The 21,776-nt window shown below is 38.4% G+C and overlaps 1 protein-coding gene across 7 annotated transcripts in view; it reads left to right on the top strand.

The window, feature by feature from the left end:
• MRE11 (MRE11 homolog, double strand break repair nuclease) overlaps window positions 1-18,866 on the top strand; it is a 78,975-nt gene extending 60,109 nt beyond the window's left edge. For all 7 annotated transcript variants that reach the window (XM_049653857.1, XM_049653835.1, XM_049653843.1 and 4 more), the window contains 4 exons: window positions 712-770; window positions 4,007-4,074; window positions 10,958-11,039; window positions 13,864-18,866. In XM_049653857.1, the coding sequence (XP_049509814.1) occupies window positions 712-770; window positions 4,007-4,074; window positions 10,958-11,039; window positions 13,864-13,920 (266 nt within the window). In that variant the 3' untranslated portion in view covers window positions 13,921-18,866. The remainder of the gene's footprint in view (window positions 1-711; window positions 771-4,006; window positions 4,075-10,957; window positions 11,040-13,863) is intronic.
• Window positions 18,867-21,776: the final 2,910 nt, after the last annotated feature.

Genomic DNA, 21,776 nt, shown 5'->3' with positions numbered 1-21,776 from the left:
TCACAAACCGTGAGATCATGACCTGAGCCGAAGTCAGACGCTTAACCGACTGAGCCACCCAGGTGCCCCTGTATTTCTTATTATAAAATCTGAAAATCATGGTTTTGGTCTTTGGAAAAATGAAGGGTTAGCTAAACTTCATGATTCTAACTAAGTTTATAAAGCTAAAATGTAAGGATTTAAAGGGAAGTTTTATAATAGCATAGAAGATACACTGTTTTCTAGAATTTTCCTCTAGACTGTTCCTTAGGTACCGAATATGGCTAACAAAGTAGAGGAGAATAAGAAAGACCTTACTGGAACCACATGGCTCCTAATATAGCCCCAGGGAAAGGTATTGCCAATTATAAGAGAAGGAAGGCATTAGAAGGGTCACCTTCAGTGTACCTGGAGTTAAATCCATTAGGTGATCAGATTTTAGCTTTCATGTATTTTTCTATAAAATGTTTTTAGTGTAGGTATGTTTATGAACACTGCTTGTTACTATATTTGAATAAGCCAGGAAATCGTGATACTGGCAGCTAGGCATTGATTTATTTGAACATATAATTTGATGTCCCTTTAGATTTTACACAATAGGAAATGGTTTTATAATTGGTCATCATGGATATTTGTAGATAGAGCTTACAAAATCTTCAGCTAAAGGTGTGACAAATTTTCCTAAGTTAATTTAAGAGTAACATAATGGATGTTTCTTCTTTTGTATCATAGCCTTTAAATCTACAAGACAGCAGCCTTCCCGAAATGTTGCTACTAAGAATTATACAGAGGTAAGAAAAAAGTTTTTATAATTGGTTTTTAATAATTTATGATCCTGCATTCTGAATTGTCAATTCTTTGATCAACAAAGTAAACAAGAGAAGGATAAGTGTGGAGTGTTAAAGCTGGAGAGAACTTTATGAATTATCAAGTCAGGGCTTCTGGGATTTTTTTTTTTTTTAATAATGGATCTCGTGATTAGAAAGCCATAAATGTATGTATCCAGGAATATTTTTAAGGATAACAGTGTGGAGCCAGAAAGGTCCGTGCGTGGAATATTAATATCGCACATAGGAGTTCAGTGCATATAGAGGTCTTAGTAAATCTGGCTATCTTTTGTTATTTATACTCTCATAATACTATGGCTTGTGCCTTGATGGCTTGGAGCTAGACTCAAGACAAACCAGGCGGTCAGAATCTGAGGACCTCTGTGTTCAGATTTAAAAATAGGCCCTCTGCACCTCCTTTGGATTCCAAGAATTTGTATGGGCTTGACTCCCCTATTTCCTTACTTTCAAAACCCACTCACTCCTAAGCCAGTGTTCTTCCTTCTGTGTCAGGGTTTCTCAGTAGCAGCACTACTGACCAGATAAGTTTTGGACCAGGTGAGTTTTACTGTGAGGGACTGTTCTGTGCATTGTAGGGTTTTTAGCAACATCTTGGCCTATACCCTCTAGATGCCAGTAGCAAGCCCCCCTAATTGTGTCAATCAAAAATGTCTCCAGACATAAGTTTCCAGAATAGGAGTGGGGGTTAAAAATCCCCTCCAGATGAGAATCCATGGTCTGTATAATACCTGCCCCAGCAGCATTTTCTCAAATTTCTTTTAATCTTTTGAGTATGTGACACAATTGATCACCCCACTTCTCCAGGAAACTTCTGTCCTGATTTTCATTTTGTTCTTTTGTCTCTCTTCATCTTTCCCCCCCTTCTTCCTGTTGTCACTGCTACGTGAGTGTACCAGTGCTAGCTTTTGTCCTGAGCTCCATTTTATTATTTACATTCAACTGTTGTCTGCTGTCACTTCAAGATCATCATATCTAAAAAAATTATAATCACATCCACACGGTAGCTTCTTTCCTAGAGTTTTCTAATATAAGGCAGGAACATGAGTTCAAAAGGAACAGGTGGTGCTAAACTAACTTTTTTTTCACTTTTTAACTGTGGTTACACATTGGTAGATTAGAGGAGTATTGAATACATTTGATTCCTTCAAGGCACAGAAGACAATCTTCTGATAGTTTTATGACAATGCAGAAATATTGGCTGGATTCATAGCTTCTTAGACAACTGCATTTAATGATTTTTTATTAATAGTTCAGTGTCAGCCTGGAGGGGGAGATCTCAGGTGCTGTCTTTTCACTGTTTTGTCCTCGGCTTCATTAGTTAGTTGACGACATAGCAACTAAGTGTATTAAATGTCAAGGTAACACTAAATGTAGAGGAAGAAGTAGTATTTTGGATGTTAGTATCAAGAATCACAAATATCTTTACTGGGGCCTAAAACTACCAAATGGTGTTTAACAGGGATGAGTGTCATAGAAAGCTAGATATACAGTACTTTCCACATGGTCTTATACCAAATTTTAAACTGGAAATAGTCTCCTCACTAGAACCCAAGAAAATCACAGGCACTGTCTGCACGTGACCCTATGTGAGTCATTCACCTTAGGTGCCCTGGCTGCCGTGGTGTCCAGGAGAAAGGCGAGCTCAAACACATTATATAGAAAGAATACCATTTATGATTGAAGACATTGGAGGGAGGTCAGGCTAAGCTTCAGTTTTAACAATTGCTCTTCATGGGGTTTCTGCCCCCCTTTTTTTGTGACTTTTTTGGTATATTTAAAAAAGATTTTTCTTGTGATTCAATTATTCTTTTTTTTTTTTTTTAATTTTTTTTTTAAACATTTATTTTTGACCACCTTACACCTGTCAGAATGGCTAACATTGACACCTCAGGCAACAACAGATGTTGGCGAGGCTGCAGAAAAAGAGGATCCCTTTTGCATTGTTGGTGGGAAGGCAAGCTGGTGCACCCACCCTGGAAAACAGTATGGAAGTTCCTCAAAAAACTAAAAATAGAACTACCCTATGACCCAGCAATTGCACTACTAGGCATTTATCCAAGGGATACAGGTGTGCTGTTTGGAAGGGACACATGCACCCCCATGTTTATAGCAGCACCATCAACAGTAGCCAAAGTATGGAAAGAGCCCAGATGTCCATCGATGGATAAATGGATAAAGGAGATGTGGTGTGTATGTGTGTATATATATATATACACACATACACATACATACATACATACATACATACAATGGAGTATTATTTGGCAATCAAAAAGAATGAAATCTTGCCATTTACAACTACGTGGATGGAACTGGAGGGTATTATGCTAAGTGAAATTAGTCAGAGAAAGATAAAAATCATATGACTTCATTCATATGAGGACTTTAAGAGACAAAACAGATGAATATAAGAGAAGGGAAACAAAAAATAGTATAAAATAACAGGGAGGGGGACAAAACAGAAGAGACTCCTAAATATGGAGAACAAACTGAGGGTTGCTGGAGGGGTTGTGGGAGGGGGGATGGCCTAAATGGGTAAGGGGCATTAAGGAATCTACTCCTGAAATCATTGTTGCACTATATACTAACTAATTTGGATGTAAATTTAGAAAAATAAAAAATGAAATTTAAAAAAAAAAAAGATTTTTCTTGAGATTCAATTACTCTTTTTTTTTTTAAACATGTATTTTTTTTTGTTTTCTTTTAACGTTTATTTATTTTTGGGACAGAGAGAGACAGAGCATGAACGGGGGAGGGGCAGAGAGAGAGGGAGACACAGAATCGGAAGCAGGCTCCAGGCTCTGAGCCATCAGCCCAGAGCCTGACGCGGGGCTCGAACTCACGGACCGCGAGATCGTGACCTGAGCTGAAGTCGGATGCTCAACCGACTGAGCCACCCAGGCGCCCCTAAACATGTATTTTTTTAAAGAGAGAGAGACAAAGCCCAAGCCAGGGAGGGGCAGAGAGAGAGGAAGACATAGAATCCGAAGCAGGTTCCAGGCTCTGAGCTGTCAGCACAGAGCCTGATGCAGAGCTCGAACCCACGAACTGTGAGATCATGACCTGAGCCGAAGTCAGACGCTCATCTGACTGAGCCACCCAGGCGCCCCTCAGTGATTTATTCTTATTCAGGTGTTCCATTTCCATAAAAACTACTCCCTGTTTTGTTTTTCCCTTAGATGATTGAGGTGGATGAGACAGATGAAGAAGAAGACATGTTTCCTACCACTTCAAAAACAGAGCAGAGGTAGGTGCGGTGACTTTGTGCAGAAAGAAACATCTGAAGAAACTTAAAATTATTCAGAGCTCTACTTAACACATTTTTCTGTGCCATAGAAGTTTTAACAGATTTATTTTCCAACTGGTCAAGTAAATAGAGAAGTGAAAAATAGATGGAAGGCTGGTTCACAGAGTTGGTGCAGCATCATTACAAGTGTTTTTCAACGGAATTTACCCTGTAATCTGTTTCCTTTTGTCTGTATTACCCAAAGATTTTCCCGATGGAGTTCTGTATTCTCTCTAATTAACAGAAAATAATTTTGTATATTTCTTAATAGTTGATTTCAGCTTCTCTTCTTTGTTATCACATTTTTATATACTGAGTTACACAGGGTGCTGTGCTAAATAAACACTGAAAAGAGGATCATGTTGGCTTTTTCTGCCCTTGAAGCACTTACTTGTGTGCTTTTCCCTGTCCTTTTGGTTTTTGCCATTTTTGCTGTTACTGTAAGGGTTGACTTGATTCACTATTGCCATGTTCTCTGTGTTCATGTTTCAGGTGAACACTGCTTAACTTAAGCTCAGTTAATGAAAATTTCTACTTAAGAAAATAATCAAGAGCTTCTCTTAACAGAAATTTTCTGTGTGAACATTAAATTAGGTCTGATGGGGGACATAGTAAATGTTTTAGCATGGTTACTGCCTTTAGGCAGCATAAATTATAGTGGAAAAGAGAGATGAACACATTTCAGTCCATTAAAGGATGATGAGTCAGTACATAATCGTGTGTGAAATTTTATGATACAGACTAGGTGTGAGTGCTTATAGGCCCTTAGAAAACGGAGCAAGAATTGTGGGCTATGAAAAAAGAAAAGGCTTTATAGAATGAGTAAAATCTACCTGAGATTTTGAAGATAGGAATCATCTGGAGCAAAGAGGTGGAAAAGGACAGCTGAGAGTGATGGCCTGAGTGGGAGCTGTGGCACTAAGCGGGAGAATGAGAAAAAACTCTGCCTCCGTGTTTCTCACACTGTTTTTCATGATCTCAGCCTTTTTTCGTTACCTAAGGATAAAAATTAAATTTGACTTAAATTAATTAAAATAACTTAAATTTAATTTCTCCCTAACAAGAGAAATTAAATACTAAAGAATGAAATTTTGCTGGGTAGGATTGAGTTTGGGAAGGGTCAAAACCATTGTAGTATCTCAGTATTTTTCACCCACCCCATCTCCCGGGACCAGTTTTAATTCCTTGGGTGTGATGTTGACCCCACCGAGAATATATGCTTTATGTGAATTACGGGTCTGTGTTGGAAAAATTGGTAGGTATAGTTCCCTATCCACTTATTTCTTTTTTTTTTTTTTTTTAACATTTATTTTTGAGACAGAGAGAGACAGAGCATGAACAGGGGAGGGGCAGAGAGAGAGGGAGACACAGAATCTGAAACAGGCTCCAGGCTCTGAGCTGTCAGCACAGAGCCCGACGCGGGGCTCGAACTCACGGACCGTGAGATCATGACCTGAGCCGAAGTCGGACGCTTAACCGACCAAGCCACCCAGGCGCCCCTCTATCCACTTATTTCTAGGGTTAAACAGTATGCTAGGAGCTGGGGCTAGAAATACAAAAGAAATGTTTCCTTCCTTCAAGGAATTTCCACGTTAGCAGTACACTAATTATAAGGCACTAATAATCCAACAAGATGAATGTTTTATTCCAGTGCATTGAAATCTGAGGGAAGTGACAGTGTCTTCCTAGAATAGGTCATTGAAGGCTTCACAAAGAAGGTAGGTCACATCTGGGCCAATGATCAACAGATGTGTAAAAATGCTTAAAGGAAATTGTAAAGAATTTCTTCTGCCGTTGAAGGTCTTTCTAGCTGGGCTGAGAACCAAATTGACGTGAGACAGATTAACAGGAGAAAATCAAATTTAATTTTGTACATAGGGGGTAATCCACACAAACATGGCAATTCCAAATATATATGTCATTCTGAACTAAGGAGAAGAGGATGGGGGTCTGGGATGGCAAAGGGAAGGAAAGCAATTCACAAGAAGATTATAAAGTGTAAATGCTTAGTAAATAAATGTTTGCCGGGACATTCAGAATCAGTAGGACAAAGAGGACTTTGATCACACAGGCCTTGCTAGGTTTCTCCTGTTTGTCATACCTTAATATATGTCATAATGTAATTATCTATGGTGATAGCTCTCTTTCTGGAACAGGTCCTCTACTAAACTCTTTGTAAGCATTTGAGGGAGAGGTAAAGAGCTTTTCCTGAATCTGCTGGGGTTTGATTGCTTCTTAACTCAAAATAATCTTCATGCCAGAGTGGCCCATCTTGGTGTGGCCTGCCCTTGGCCCCTACCAAGTTATCAGGATGCAGCAGTAAACAGTAATGTCATAGGCCACAGACATCTGCTCTGAAAGGGTGATCTGGAAAGGCCTCTGAGGAGGCCTCTGAGGAGGCTGAAATCTTACTGAAAGAGACGTGGCCTTGCCTAAAGCACAGGGAAAGGCACATGTAGAAGTCTCTTGAAGAAGAAACAAGCTTACTGTAGACTAAAACATGGGAAAGAAGGAAGTTGGTATAAGAATAGGAGAGGCAGGAGTATATCATGAAGCAGGAACAGTTGAGCAAGGTAAGGAATTCGGACTTTATTATAAATGCAGGGGGAACACGGAAGGATTTGGGGAGAGTAGTGGCTCCGTGGGATTTACATTTCTAAAGGCTCCCTGTGGTGCAGGAGGCAGGGCACCAGCTGGCTGACCTGAAAGGCCGGTGCTGCTGTGGGGAGTCCCTGGACTCCCTGGAAGAGAGATGATGGAGACTTGCGCCAGAGTGGTAGCAGGGGAAAGGGAGAGAATAGATGGTTTCAGGTTATGTTGTGAGGTAGACATGACAGCAGTTGGGGATGGATTGAACATTTGGAGTGAGGAAGAATGGCGTAGCAGGGTTGATTTCCAGGTTTCCTACTTGAACATTCACTGCCATACACTGAGAAAGGCATAAAAGAAGAGAAACAGATTTTCGTAAAGGATGATTGGCAGATAATCAAAAATTCAGCTTGAGACATGGAAAGTTTGAGATGCCTGCAAAATTGACTTGAAGGGGGTTGGTCATAGGCAATTGGAGATCTGAGTCCAGAGCTGAGATCAGAGGTTTGGATGATCACAAAATTTACTTCTAAGCAGCATATAACTGATACACTGATACTTAATGAAGCCATTGGAATGGATTGATCACCTCGAAAGAGAAGGTAGAGACAAAAGAGGGCTTGTGTTCCAGTACCTGGGTTTCAACCTTTAGAATTTAGGAAAAGTAGGAAAGGCAACAAGAAGGACCTGAGAAAGACCCAGGAGAGTATAGAGTTGCCAAGGCCAATGCCAGCCTTTGTAGAAGGAGTACACAATACTGTGATGGGCTCAGACGCAGGTTAGATTGTATATTTGCAGTCCGTAGTTGAGGGTCATTGAGGTAGTTAGCTCATAGAAAGATTTACTTGAATTTCTCAGTCTTGAGTTACTGTCTTCAACTTGAGTCCAGTATCAATCAGGACTCCTTTGGTTCCAGTCGATAGAAACATAACTCAAATTTGCTTAAGGAGAAGGAGATTTATTGAAAGAATATCCATACTTGTTTGGTCATTCTTGTCTTTGTGAATTAAAACACACAAAAACAGGTGTAGCCTTTGGAGGTTTTTTTCAGTGGCGCCTCAGTAGTTGAGAGGAAAAAGAAGTTTAGCTTGCATGAAGTCTTTATTTTTCATTATTGGAATGGTGAAAATGCAACTTCGGTATGTTTGACATATATTTTCAGGGTATTAAAACTCGTGATGTTGTTGCCATTTTGGGCGGTCTACTTTTCAGAAGAATAAATGTTGACTTCTTATTTACCTATGAGGTAATAATAGTAACTGAATTGCTCAGTCAGGCACTCTTCCAAGTCTTTACATGTGAATTAGCCTGTTTGGTGCTCACAGCCATGCCAGGTATTCATGGTTAGAGCTACATTATCCTGGGGTGCCTGGGTGGCTCAGTCTGTTAAGCACCCATCTCTTGATTTCGGCCCAGTTCATGATCTCAAGGCTCATGAGTTCTATCCCCACATCGGGCTCTGTGCTGACAGCACAGAACCTACTTGGGATTCTGTCTCTCCCTCTCTCTGCCCCTCACCTGCTCGCCCCTGCACATGGGCTCGCTCTTACTCAAAAAATAAGTAAATATTAAAAAAAAAAAAACAAAAAAAAACTCTGTTATCTCCATTGTACCTTTGAAGAAGGCGAGGCACAGTAGGTTAAGTGGCTTACCTAAGATGACCCAGCTAGTCACACAGCCAAGACATTCTGCTCCAGAACTGTCTCTGTTGTCACTTCTGAACTTAATAGATTAACCTCTCAAACCGTTGTGCAGGCAGCAAGAATCATTTAAATGATGAGAGGCAATTTAGAAATTAACATTTTGGCAGTAGATCTGAAATCAGCCATGGCAGATTGGTATTTCTGATGACAGCAACTGAATGACATGATTTAGGCTGGTTTTGAAGAATTATATTACTAGTGGCAGGGTTTGTATGGTTACCCTGATTATAATTTACAGCAGTTAAGCTCTGCTACTTTCTAGGTATGGACCTTGTGCAAGTTTTTTTTTTTGTTTTTTTTTTTTTTACTTTTCTGTGCCTGAGTATCTTCATTTATAAAATGAATATACTAATATTTACTTCATAGGGTTATGAAGCTTAAGTGAGTTCACGTTTATCAAGGACTAAGTACAGTGCCTGGCACACAATAACAGCCCTATAAGTGCTTATTAAATAAATTAAGTAACACGCTAGGGAAAACAAGCATAACAGGAGGAAGGGTAAGCAGTGAAAGCACTAATATGCTTGCAGTTAACTTGAAAACAGAAATAGCTTCCAGTTGTAAGATCCCTTTCTGCCAAATAGGCAATGGAAAGCCTGCTTTTCCCTGGAAAAAGTCGTCCCAAACTCTGTCCTTGTACTGAGAATAAGAGGGCCCTTCAGGTTTGATAGAGCTGGCGGATAATAACGACCCTCCCTTTAAAGCAGCAAGTACAAGAAGACCCAGCCCCACTGGGCCAGGGGGAGGAGCAGAGGTTGAGAGGATTCTATTAAACATTGCAGTGGCAGGGAACTAAGGTTTTTGTGGCACCTTTTATGTACCAGGCACAATATAAGGCCAATTTAACATGTTGCCCTGTGTTTATAACACTGCTACAACTGACTTACTGGCTGAACATCTCTAGACGAGGAACTCTAATTTATGGCCCCAAATGCTAGCTGAACAAAAATGGAGAAAACTTATACAACTCCTGGCACTCGATTTGATACACCCTTCTCCCTTTATTTCTTTCCCTCCCCTCTGCTGATTTCTAAGGATAGGGGATCCTTCACAGATGAGATCTGTAGGTCTGTGGGGTCTCTGAACTAGGATTCTTGTTATGATAAGATGAGCCACCATCCATCATAGATGACTGGCTTGTCTCTGGGTTCCATTGGTTATTGGGGAGACATCAGAGGCAGAGTCACATCTCAGTGGGTGTTTCCATAAACCCCACCCCTTTCTCCAGGCCCCCAACAAGAACTTATTAACCTAACTTTGCCACCTGGGCACTATGACTTTATGCTCTTGATCTGCTTCCTGTCACAGATAGAAGCAAGTCAACAACTGATCAGGTAGTTCCTGCTTGGGTCAAGTATAGATAGAGATGGGCACTCCCCAAATGGGTCATTTGATAAATGTCCTTGATCTGTACTTCTAAAACCATGTTGTTCTTCAAGTTTGCTTGACAAATCCTCATGTCCTTTACTTTTATGCATAAGAACCTGTGGATTTTTCTCTTTCCTTCAGACACAAGACCGCTTGATTCTCAACCTGTTTTCCAGACAAGACCTTCAGACATACTTCCTTTGCTGTAATAACATCCCAAAGCATAATAATAAATTATTAACTAAGAATTGACAAATGCTGCTTTCATTTAAGAGAGAAGTCAGCAAACTTTCTTAAAGAGCCCAATAATAAATATTTTAGGCTTTTCAGACCAAGAGGCAAAACTGAAGATATTCTGTAGGTATTTATATAACCATCTAAATGTACCCCATTTCAAAATGTGAAACCATTCTTAGCTCACAGGCAGTAAAAAACCAGGCAGGCTGGATAGGCTGCATGCGCTAGTGATCTAAGAAGACAGAATTCTTATGGATAAAAAGACATACGAATATAAGTTTCATTAATTAGCACAAGTTAAGCTTCATAAGGATGGGAATCTTGATCTTCTTGTACACTGATATTTCCCAAGACCTATCAGAGTACCTGGAAAAGAGCAAACACTCAGTATATATTTGCTATTTGCTTTGGATTGAACACAAATCATATAACGACGCAACCCTAGAAAGCAGTGAGCCTTTCCTAAAATCGTTTTAGCCTGTTGAAGAGACAAAACTGATATTTGAATAAAAAGTATTTCAGTGTTGCCACAATTTTTAGGAGTGGGGGCTGGTAGTAGACGCATGTTAGTAACATGCTGAGCCCTATACTAACAAGCAAGTATCAGTGTAGTGTTTAATGTATGTCAGGCACTGATCTGAGTAAGTATATTAACACAATTAATCTCTAAAAATTATTATCCTCATTTTATGGATGAGGAAATTGAGGCAGAGAGGCTAAGTAACTTGCCTAAAGCCACATAGCTAGTAAACAACAAAACTGGAATTCAAACCCTGGCCCCAGAGTCCTTTTTCTCACCATTAAGTTTTTATGTTGCTAATGTACATTAAAGGGAAGGTATTAGCTAATTTTATTCGTGGCTGCTACTAGAATGAAACATTAGCTAAAAAGGCACTTCTGATGAATTCTGATTCATTTTCCTTGTTTTTTCCATGTTTCTGCCTCAGGTGTCCGAGCACATCATCATCATCAAGCAAGCGCATGTCCCAAAGCCAAATAGCTAAAGGGGTCGATTTTGAATCAGATGAGGTAATAAAGTAATATTATTCAATCTTCTTTAATTTTTAGCAATTCGTAAAATTTAAATAAGGACTGGGGCACCTGGGTGGCAGTCGATTGAGTGTCTGACTGTGGCTCAGGTCGTGATCTCACAGTTTGTGAGTGCTTTCAACACAGAGCACGCTTCAGATCCTCTGCGCCCCCCCCCCCCCCCCCGCCGCCCCTCCCTGCTCGCACTTGCTCTGACACTCTCTTCTCTGTCTCTCTCTCTGTCTCTCTCGGTCTCTCAAAAATAAATAAACATTTTTTAAAAATGTAAATAGGGACTGCTAAGCTAGTTGCTGGAAATTATTTTTTAAAATAGTTTCATTGATAACCTTCCTTTGAACTGCACTTAAGATGTTAAGAGTCCGTAAGTAGCATCTGTTGAGTACCTGCAAGTGTAAATACTCGGATGTAAAAGGCCTGCCAATTTTTGAAATAAGATAATTTGCCCTGTTAATGGATCAGAATAGTTGTTTTCAGCATCTGTCATTTATATTTGGAGAAGTGATGAAATATTCTTAAAGTTTTTAATGTTACTTTAATAAAATATTTGTTAAGTACCCACTGTATGCTTTACACATTTCGTATATAAAATGGTATGTGGTGGTGATTTTCATTCACAAAGGTGTTCAGATATGCACTGAAATATTAAATGGCAGGATATGTGAAAGAAACCAAGTGAAGACAAGTTGAGTCTGGGCCAGAAAAGGAGCAAAGAAGGAATAGGACAAGGCAGACTCAGGACTTGCCTCTTGGTTTTATTCGTTTGTTGGTTCAGCTACCTTGAATTAAATAAAGTCTGGCCTTTCCCATTCCTCCATGGAGGCCATTTGAAAGGACTTTGCTAGTTTTTTGTTGAATTGTTTTAAGGCGTTTTTCTTAAGTCTGTAACCTCTTTTGTTTATTTTTACTTAAAAAGTTTCTCAACTGTGACAAAAACACGTGGCGTAAAACTTGCCATCTTAACCATTGTTCGGTGTGCAGTGCCCTCGTGTTCAGTATGTTCACTTGTTATGCAGTGGATCTCCAGAGTCTTTTCCTCTTTCGGAGTTAAAAATCTTCACCCATGGAACAACTCTTCATTTCCCCTTCTTCCCGGCCCCTGGTAACCACTGTTCTTTTTGTTTCTGTGAATTGGACTGATTTAGATACCTGCTCTGAATGGAGTCATAAGTCTTTCTCTTTTTGTGACTGGCTTATTCTACTTAGCACAGTGTCTTCCAGGTCCACCCCTGCAGTAGCGTGTGACTCACACCTTTCATTTTGAGCTTCACCTGTTGCTATCATGTCCCTGTATCCCAGCTGAGGTTCTGAACCAGCTTGAGGAGAAGACTCACCAACAGTTCAGGCTGCAGAGAAAAATGGCACCGTGAGCTCAATCTACCTATGGAAAAAACGAATATGTTTTTTCCAGGAGGGGGGTGAGCAGTTAATGTTAATTTGTTAATTCCCAAGCATCTAGATAGACATGTGGTTATATGTTACAGTTAAAGATTTGTATATAGTTCATGTTAACTGCAAAGAAAAACTGTTGACTAATTATTATGCTCCAATTTGGATTTACCTCTGGTTTATTAATAAGTTCTGCCTTTGATAATAGCAGAAAATAAATCAAAAAATGTGAATGAGTTTGTATTTTTCAAGGCATCCATTTCTTACCAGATAGCCAACTTAGCTAACATTTGAATGTGTTAATACCACCAACAAAGCCTAACACCAAATAATTACCCCTTTTTATCAGTGTCTTAAAAGAAACATAAATTAAAATTTTACATGCAATTTTGCTTTCTCTTCTGAATATTTAAAAGTTTTTAGCGGGGCGCCTGGGTGGCTCGGTCGGTTAAGCGTCCGACTTCGGCTCAGGTCATGATCTCAAGGTCCGTGAGTTCGAGCCCCGCGTCGGGCTCTGTGCTGACTGCTCAGAGCCTGGAGCCTGTTTCAGATTCTGTGTCTCTCTGTCTCTCTGCCCCTCCCCTGTTCATGCTCTGTCTCTCTCTGTCTCAAAAATAAATAAACGTTAAAAAAAAATTTTTTTTTTAAGTTTTTAAATAACTTTTTAAATAAAAATAAATAAAAGTTATTGCCTTAAAGCAATTCAACAAATTATCCTCAACAAATTTTATATTTTAGGCTTCTCGAAGGTTTTAGTTTTCCTACTCTTTAACTAAATTCTTCTGATATTCCTGTCATCTCTTAGTATGCCTATAATCTGCAGCTTAGTTCCAGCAAGGGACCTCTTTCATACTGCTTCTTTTCCCAAAAAGACATTTGAAAGATTGATTTGCTAGATGTTTTTTTGCAGCAGTCTGAGAATAGCTAGCTATCTCTAGCATAAAATAGGTAATGGGAGATAAGAATTACAGCTGTTTCTCAGTTAGGCCATGTGGCTTCATTATTTGGGGGAGGGGGGGGTGAGTTTCCAGAACATTAGGTAACACCAGTAATAATATGTAATTGGAAAAAAACCTACTCAAAAACCAAATAGAAATAATTTGAAGAGTATTAATTTTCTTGGCTTCCCCACATCTTTTTTGCCTTTTTGGTTAATAGAAATGTGTATGGTATGTATTACAGGTGTATACACACACACACACACACACACATCAGGATCAATTATTTTGAGTGCTTCTTAGCAAGCTACTAGGGAAGGGAAAAGTTCATATTTATAAGGGATATATAAAACTGAGTGCCTTCCTCATGTGAAAGGAGGAAATGGCCCTTACTGGTGGTGGTGTTTACCCAGAAGCACTTCTGTCTTGCCTCAGTGAAGCATGGAACAACCACTCATGTAACATTTGTGTCATTGCAGGATGACGACGATGATCCTTTTATGAACACTAGCTCTTTAAGAGGAAACAGAAGATAATATATTTAATGGCAGTTTGAAGCATTCAAGGTTCAGGAAAAATCAAAACACTGCAAGCAAATAGTTTACAGTTGAAGATTTTTTTAAGTATCGCTGTTAATTAAAGAATTTGAAAGAGACTTACTTAACAGAAAAACTTAACGTATAAGAATTTGTGTTTTGACGTATCGTTTCGTGAACATGACTCCTTTAATTGAGAAACATCCCAATTTGAGGACATCCAGAATGGCACTGGTTCACCATACTTTTTAATCTAGTTCTTAACATTACCTGGGGATGCTCTACAAGATCAGAATGTTTTCCTTACATATATTAGCGTACATCTAACTGAATGAGGGCTTTGCTTAAATACCATTCTTGAGTAAGGATTAACAGAAATCTGTCACTCTATGTTTCTGCTTCATTATCAAAGACTGTCAGTATTTTAATGTAGTTACATTTAACCAAAGTTGAGGAAAAGAGCTTATAAAACTTAACCTCCTTGTAATTTTAATAATTTCTAAAGATTCTGGATTTCCTGAAGGTAAAACAATCTGTAAAACCGTGCCTAAGCTCATTGTTTGTTACTAAGTGTTGTTCTTTTTCTAATGTTTGTGATCGTGTCAGCCACTGAGACTTTGAATGTTAGATGTATCTTATACTTTGAATAATTAGATATATTTGTATTAAAAAATAGAGCAGTCTCTGAATTACTAAGTTTTTGATTTCAGTTGTAGCAAAGATTTTAAAAAATTGTGTTCCCATTCAGCAATAGTCATTTTCTCTATTCTCCATTATTCGTGGTTCTCTCTTTCTCCTGTGCTATAGCTCTCTCCTCTATTTCTAGGAGGAAAAGCATTAAGAAAGATTTATACTTAACTATATCTTTCTTAGAAGATAATTGAAGAACGTTTTTTAGATACAGTGGTCAGTTGGTCGTTATGATTATATTAGATTAAAATATTAAAATACAACTTCTGTGGGATATCAGTGCCAAAATTTCATAGTAATAACATTTTATCTTAACATCAGACAGAGTTCCAGAAATCTTAGTGAAGCAGCCCGTGTTAAGTTCATATTTTCTCCCATCCAAGTACTAACCAGGCCCAACACTGCTTAGCTTCCAGGATCAGGCACATTCAGGGTTGTATGCCCGTGGACAAGTTTGTATTTCTTTACTGTGTTCAAGGGGGGTATAAGAATTGGACCTCTTCAGATTTAAGTTCAGTAATTTCGTTCTCTGTCTTAAGACTGTTAAAACACCCTTAGAGTGTTCCTTCCTATCGTCCAAGAGGTACCTATATTTAAAGACTCCTTAGGGAATTTGTAGATCTGGGCAGTACAACAAGCACACATTTCTTCATTTGTAGAGTTATACACTGGACTGAGCAGTAGTCATGATTATTGGCACGGTCACACCTGGACTGTGTCAAATTATAAAAGAACATTTGCCTGGTGGCTGTCTCCATATTATAGCCCTTTGAAATGGCCTAGGCCTGGGATATAACCTTCTATTGGGATAAAGTGTGAATCCATTTTAAATATTAAAAAATATATATTTTCTGTACCTAGCTTGAGCGTAAGGATTAGTTTAGCAGGTAGTATTAATCAGTGAAGGCGTTGTCCTGCGAAATATTCTCAGGTCCATGGGCCCACATCTTTAATACTCCCAGCAGAAATGAAACCAGGAGTGAGAGTTGCTTTCCCTGCAGAATGGAAGCTGGTTTGGGCGGTGGTGTGTGGGCAGCGTAGTGCCGCCCCTGCACAGCGGGCGTCTGTTAATGGCCCTTCTCACCTGCCGCCAAGATGTGCTCGGGCAAGGGGCATAGTGAAGGAGACAGTGACAAAAGCATCCTGACCAAGTCCTACGAAAAATGAATAAGACTTTCTCTTTTTCTGAAAATTGCTCCATGGTATAAAAAAAAAAGGTACTAAGTGTAACGCAGTTAGCTCCTAGGAAAAGGGATCCCAGGGCAGTGAGAGGTGAAACCCTGTTCACTTAATCCGAATCATTTTGTTAACGGTGCGTGTCACGTCCTGGAAACAGGAAAGGAAATCCTTTCTGATTGGATATTGTTGCATAGTTTCAGTATGCCCTTGGTACTTACTGTTGATGCAGTAAAATCTAGAGGTTTGGTGGGAAGTTTTCAGACATGTTAGTGTAGGTGTATAGAGGTGATTCCAGATGATTGCAGAGTACCCCCAGTTGCTCTTGGAGGCCAAGAAAGCAACGATGAAAACATTCTGAGGAAAAGAGCCTTCCATCATTTACCAAAGAATATACCTCTTTTCGGTGTTTTGTTCCTATCATAAAAATACAGCAGTGCATTTATAAGGCTAAGAATGAATTGTAATTCCAGGAAATTCTATAAATATATGACTGGCCAGGTGCTTAGGAATTTTAAGCATTTAGGCATAAGACTTCATTCAGGTACATAGAAACCTTTCTTTTCCCCAAAATAAACCTTTAAAATTACAAGGTACAAGAACAGGAAAGTCATGTGGTTTAATAATTGTAAAGTCAGCACTCATGACATCTCTATGCAGGTCAAGAAATAGAATACCACTCGTGCCCTGGAAGCCCCACCCAGTGGCTCTCCCCTGCCCTCTGACTAACCAGTCTTTTGACTTCTGTCATGGAGAAGCTTTTTTATTATTATTATGAAATTTATTGTCAAATTGGTTTCCATAAAACACCCAGTGCTCATCCCAACAGGTGCCCTCCTCAATGTCCATCACCCACTTTCCCCCCCCTCCCACCCCCATCAACCCTCAGTTTATTCTCAGTTTTTAAGAGTCTCTTATGGTTTTGCCTCCCTCCCTCTTTTTTTTCCCTTCCCCTCCCCCATGGTCTTTTGTTAAGTTTCTCAGGATCCACATAAGAGTGAAAACATGGTGTCTGTCTTTCTCTGTATGACTTATTTCACTTAACGCTCTCCAGTTCCATCCACGTTGTTACAAAAGGCCATATTTCATTCTTTCTCATTGCCACATAGTATTCCATTGTGTATATAAACCACAATTTCTTTATCCATTCGTCAGTTGATGGACATTTAGGCTCTTTCCACAATTTGGCTATTGTTGAAAGTGCTGCTATAAACATTGGGGTACAAGTGCCCCTATGCATCAGCACTCCTGTATCCTTTGGGTAAATTCTTAGCAGTGCTATTGCTGGGCCATAGGGTAGGTCTAGTTTTAATTTTTTGAGAAGCTTTTTTTTTTTTTTTTTACCACAAGGTGGTGCCTCCACCATCCGATGGCAAATAGGATGATGCAACAGCAAATCTGAACCGAAGAAGTTAGTATAGTTTTGCAATAAATTTGCAGCCTATGCAATAATACTAAACCTATGCAGTAGTACCAAAATTAGCCTTCTAATCTTAGATGGAAATTGTTTTCCGTATTATCACCTGGCTCAGCCTGTTACTAAGGAAATTGCCAGTTTGATAAATTTTATAAAAGTTCAAGAAGAAACTATTTTATGTTTTTAATAAACCAAGAAAAACCCTTTATTAGAAAAATTGAATTAAAAGGTCTCCCATTGTAAAATTTGTCTGTTGAAATGTACTATATTTAAAAATAACTTTCCCCCAATGTTGCCTGATTTTTTGTGTGTCATACATTTAATTTTTAGTATTCTGTGGCTTTTTAGAGCTAACTACTAAGGATTATTATAAAATTTTATAGAATAAAGGTTTGTGTTTTTGAGTCCAAAGAGCTTCCATATTCTTGAATAAAAAAATGTATTTTGTCCTTTGTTTATCCCTTTTGCTACTTTTTAGCTTAATGTTTATTAGCTAGGTCTGAAAACATTAGCGTTTTAGTTTGATCTTTGTAAAGCCAGCTCACACAGATTGCTGTCTCCATTCATGTTTGTATCTTTCCCATGACTGATCACTAGAACTGATTTTAGCTGTTTTTAAATTGTAAAGTCAGGGTGTCTTCTTTAAAATTCAAACAGTGAGGTGAGGGGTGCCTGGGTGGCTCAGTTGGTTAAGTGTCCAACTTTGGCTCAGGTCGTGATCTCACTGTTCGTGGGTTTGAGCCCCACATCGGGTTCTGTGCTGACAGCTCAGAGCCTGGAGCCTGCTTCAGATTCTGTGTCTCCCTTTCTCTCTCTGTTCCTCCCCCGGTTGTACTCTGTCTCTCTCTCAAAAATAAATAAAGATTTTAAAAAATGTTTTAATTCAAACATTGAAATACATATTAAAATGTGTATATGTCCCTGTAATCCTCTCCCCAGACTTAACCTCCCAACCATTAGGTACTTATTTGTCCATTACTTTGGCATGATCACTGACAAAAATTGTTGAATTAGAACCCCAAATTATATAGTCAAATATTTTAGTCCCCGTATCAAGGTGTATGTTCACCTTGGCACTTGATTGACATCCTGATTTTTCCACATCTGCTTTGTCAACCTCTTTTAATTAAACCACCCTTGTCTGTTTTGAGGGATAACGGCACTGCTTTCCAATGCATCATTTAAACGTTACCGCTCAGTTTGGGTCAAATAAAAGAATGTTTAATCTGTGTGACCTGCCATCCAGAGTGGTACAGTGATTTTCAAAGGGCTCTCGGCCAGTGACGGTATATCCTAGTTGACTAGCCAAAAGAAGGGCAGCGGGTTAACCCAGACCACACTCTTCGGCTTCTTAGAGCCACTGTTTCAGTTCTCATGATCCATGTGGAGATGCCAACACTAGTGGGCTTTAAAAGTACAAAATTTGCTTGACTAGGAGCTTATAAATGTGACTCCAATCTACCTGTTCGTGCATTTGAACTGATTAGGTGGAGGGGTAGGTATATCTGGACTTTGAGCAAATTGCCAAGAGGCAAATTGTTTACTAAGGTGAGAGGCACGGCTGCATTTCTGTTGGTCCTTTGACAGTCTGGAAATAGAACGCATGAAATGGAGGCATCCATTTTACATTTATTAAAATGTCTTTCTATAAATCCTGAAATCAGTCAATGACAGACAAAAGCCCCCAATGGCTTATTATCCCAATCTTGATCGTAGAGTCTTTTAGTAATGATTTAAAATTTTCAAGAAGAATGGAGAATTTTTACCTTTTACCCAGATTCACTAATTTTTAACATTTTGGCATTTAAAAACTTTGTGTATGTTACATACTTTCTTCATATGCAAATGTGAATATGCACACATACGTAATTTTTTTCAGGCTTTTGAGAGCAGGGTTTAAGCAGTAATGTTCCTTTACCCCTTAATACTTTAATGTATATTTCCGAGGAATAAGGATATTGTCTTACATGACACCAGTACAGTCACCACTTCCAGAAATTTTAACATGCATTTAATACTTTATATTCCAATTTTCTCAGTTGTCCCAATAATTCCCTTACAAAGCATGTTTTTTCCCTCTAGTCCGGGATTTAATTGTATTTTTTAATGTATAGAACATTAACGTATGTTCAGAAGTCTAACCATTCAGCATATGTACTCAAATCTTACACCCTTTCCCATCCCTTTCATTCCTTTCTGCTCCGATTGTAGGTAAACAATCCCATTCTCGTTCATCCTTTCCGCATTTCTTTTTGCTAAAATAAGCAAATATGGCTTTTTTTTTCTAATTTTCCCTTCTTTCTTACACAATGAATTGTGTGTGTGCATGCTCTTCCCCTGCCCCCCGAATAATCTGTGCTGGAAATCACTCCATATAACCTTTCAAAGATCATCTTTTTCATAGCTGTATAGTATTCCATTGAGTTTAAATTTCATTCTTTATGCTATCATTCTCCCATATTTGGGTATTTAAGTAGTTCTCGCATTTACAACTCTATGTAATGCAGCAATACTTAACCTCGTGTTAGCATTTTCTTATTTTTGGAAGTATATATTCAAGAGTAAATTCCTAGAAGTTGGAGTTACTAGGTAAAAGAGCAAATGTATATGTGGTTTTATTAAATATTGCCAAATTCCCTTCCATAGATATTGCACCGTTTCGTGTTTCTGCCAGCAATGTGTTACTCTCCATGGCCTCACCGTCAGAATTTAATTGTCAAGCTTTTAATTTTTGCCTATCTGGTGGAAAAGTATCTCACTGTACTTTTAGTTTGCATTTTTGTTATTATGAATAAGAAGTTGTAAAAACATGATTAAGGGCCATTTTTGTATCCACTTTTGGTGAGTTGCCTATTCATGTATTATGTCCACTTTTCTAAGGTTTTGGTTCCTTTTTCGATTAAATTTTATATTAAGGATATAGGATATTAAGGATATTAGCCCTTTGTCTAATAACATATTGCTAATGTAGCTTACAATGTTATTTGTATTTTGATTTTGCTCATATTTTTTTGCAATGCACTAGTTTATTTTTATTTTTATACTTTTTAATGTTTATTTGTCTTTGACAGAGACAAAGACAGAGCGCGAGTGGGGGAGGGGTGGAGAGAGAAAGGGACACAATCCAAAACAGGCTCCAGGCTCTCAGCCATCAGCACAGAGCCAGAAGCGGGGCTTGAACCCACAAACTGCAAGATCATGACCTCAGCCAAAGTTGGACACTCGACTGACTGAGCCACCAAGGCACCCCAATGCGCTAGTTTATTTTTAATGTCCTATTTTTCCTCCTTTTCTCTTTTTTTTTTTTTTTCTTTTCCATCTGGACTTAGAAAATCTTCCTCTACACCCAGGTTATAGAGGAATTTACTCATTTACTCATATAGAGGAAATTACTCCCTTTTTGTAAACTTACAGTTTCAAGTCATTTACATTTAGATCTCTGATTACTTAGAGTTTACTCTTGTGTAAAATTGTGAGGAATAGACCTACTTTTATCTTTTACAAATGGCTCTTCAGTTGAATGTACATCATTTACTACAGGTGCCTCTTTGCTCCAGTGATTGGTTATGTGCTAAGTTTTCGAATGTGGTGGGGTCTCTTTCTGGATTTCTATTCCATTGTTAATGTCCATTTGCACGTTTAACTATGGAGGCTGTGTAGAGTGTTTTAATGTCTGATAAGGTTCATCACTCCTCCTAGCTTTTTTTGTTTTCAGTGTTTTCCTATTCTTTTATGTTTGTTTTCCCAAATAAACTTAAGTATCAATTTCCTGGCTGCAGCAAACCAAAAAAAAAGGGTTTTGGTATTTTAATTGGTATTGCCTAATTTGTAAATTAGGAAGAACTACATCCTGTGAGGATGTCCTATCCAATTGATGTCTTCACATTTGTTCAAGTTTATTTTGTGTGTTTCAGAAATAGGTTTTTAACACTTTTAAAATTTAGTCTCAAGTGTTTGCCTTTTGTGTTGCTATTGTGATTACGGTGTTTTTCTTCCATCATGTATTTTTACCGGTTATTATGTTTATATATGAAAGCTATTTATTTTTGCACATTAATTTTATATCTTGCTAACTTGCTAAATTGTATCATTTAATTTTTTTTTATCTTTGATACTGTAGGATTTTCCAGGTATAATTTCATGTGATCCACCAATAGAGATATTTTTCCTTCCTCTTTTCCATTTTTATCCCTTTAACTTTTTCTCGCATCTAAGCGCATTGGCCTCCACTACCATGTTAATTAAAACAAAAAACTGCCAAAGTGGAGACAAGGAACATAATTTTTTTTCCACATAATTTGGGATAATGTTATAGCAGTTAAAAAATTGTTACTGAAAGTTGCTCTGAAAATTCTGCATCTGTAGGTAGGCTTTATAAATTAACCAGTAGTAACTACATTTAAATGGAATCATACAATATATACCCTGTTTGTGTACGACTTCTTTCACAGAACATTGTGTCTGAGATACATCCATGTTCCAGCATGTTCCTACACTTTGTACTTTTTCATTGATTATAGCAGTTTATACTCTTACCAGCCATGTAAGAGGATCCTAGCTGCTCTGTATCCTC

Source organism: Panthera uncia, chromosome D1 (assembly GCF_023721935.1).
Source record: "Panthera uncia isolate 11264 chromosome D1, Puncia_PCG_1.0, whole genome shotgun sequence".
In the NCBI taxonomy this organism is placed as follows: domain Eukaryota; kingdom Metazoa; phylum Chordata; class Mammalia; order Carnivora; family Felidae; genus Panthera; species Panthera uncia.
Note: the sequence above shows the minus strand (reverse complement) of the source record. Positions and strands in the feature narration are given on the sequence as shown.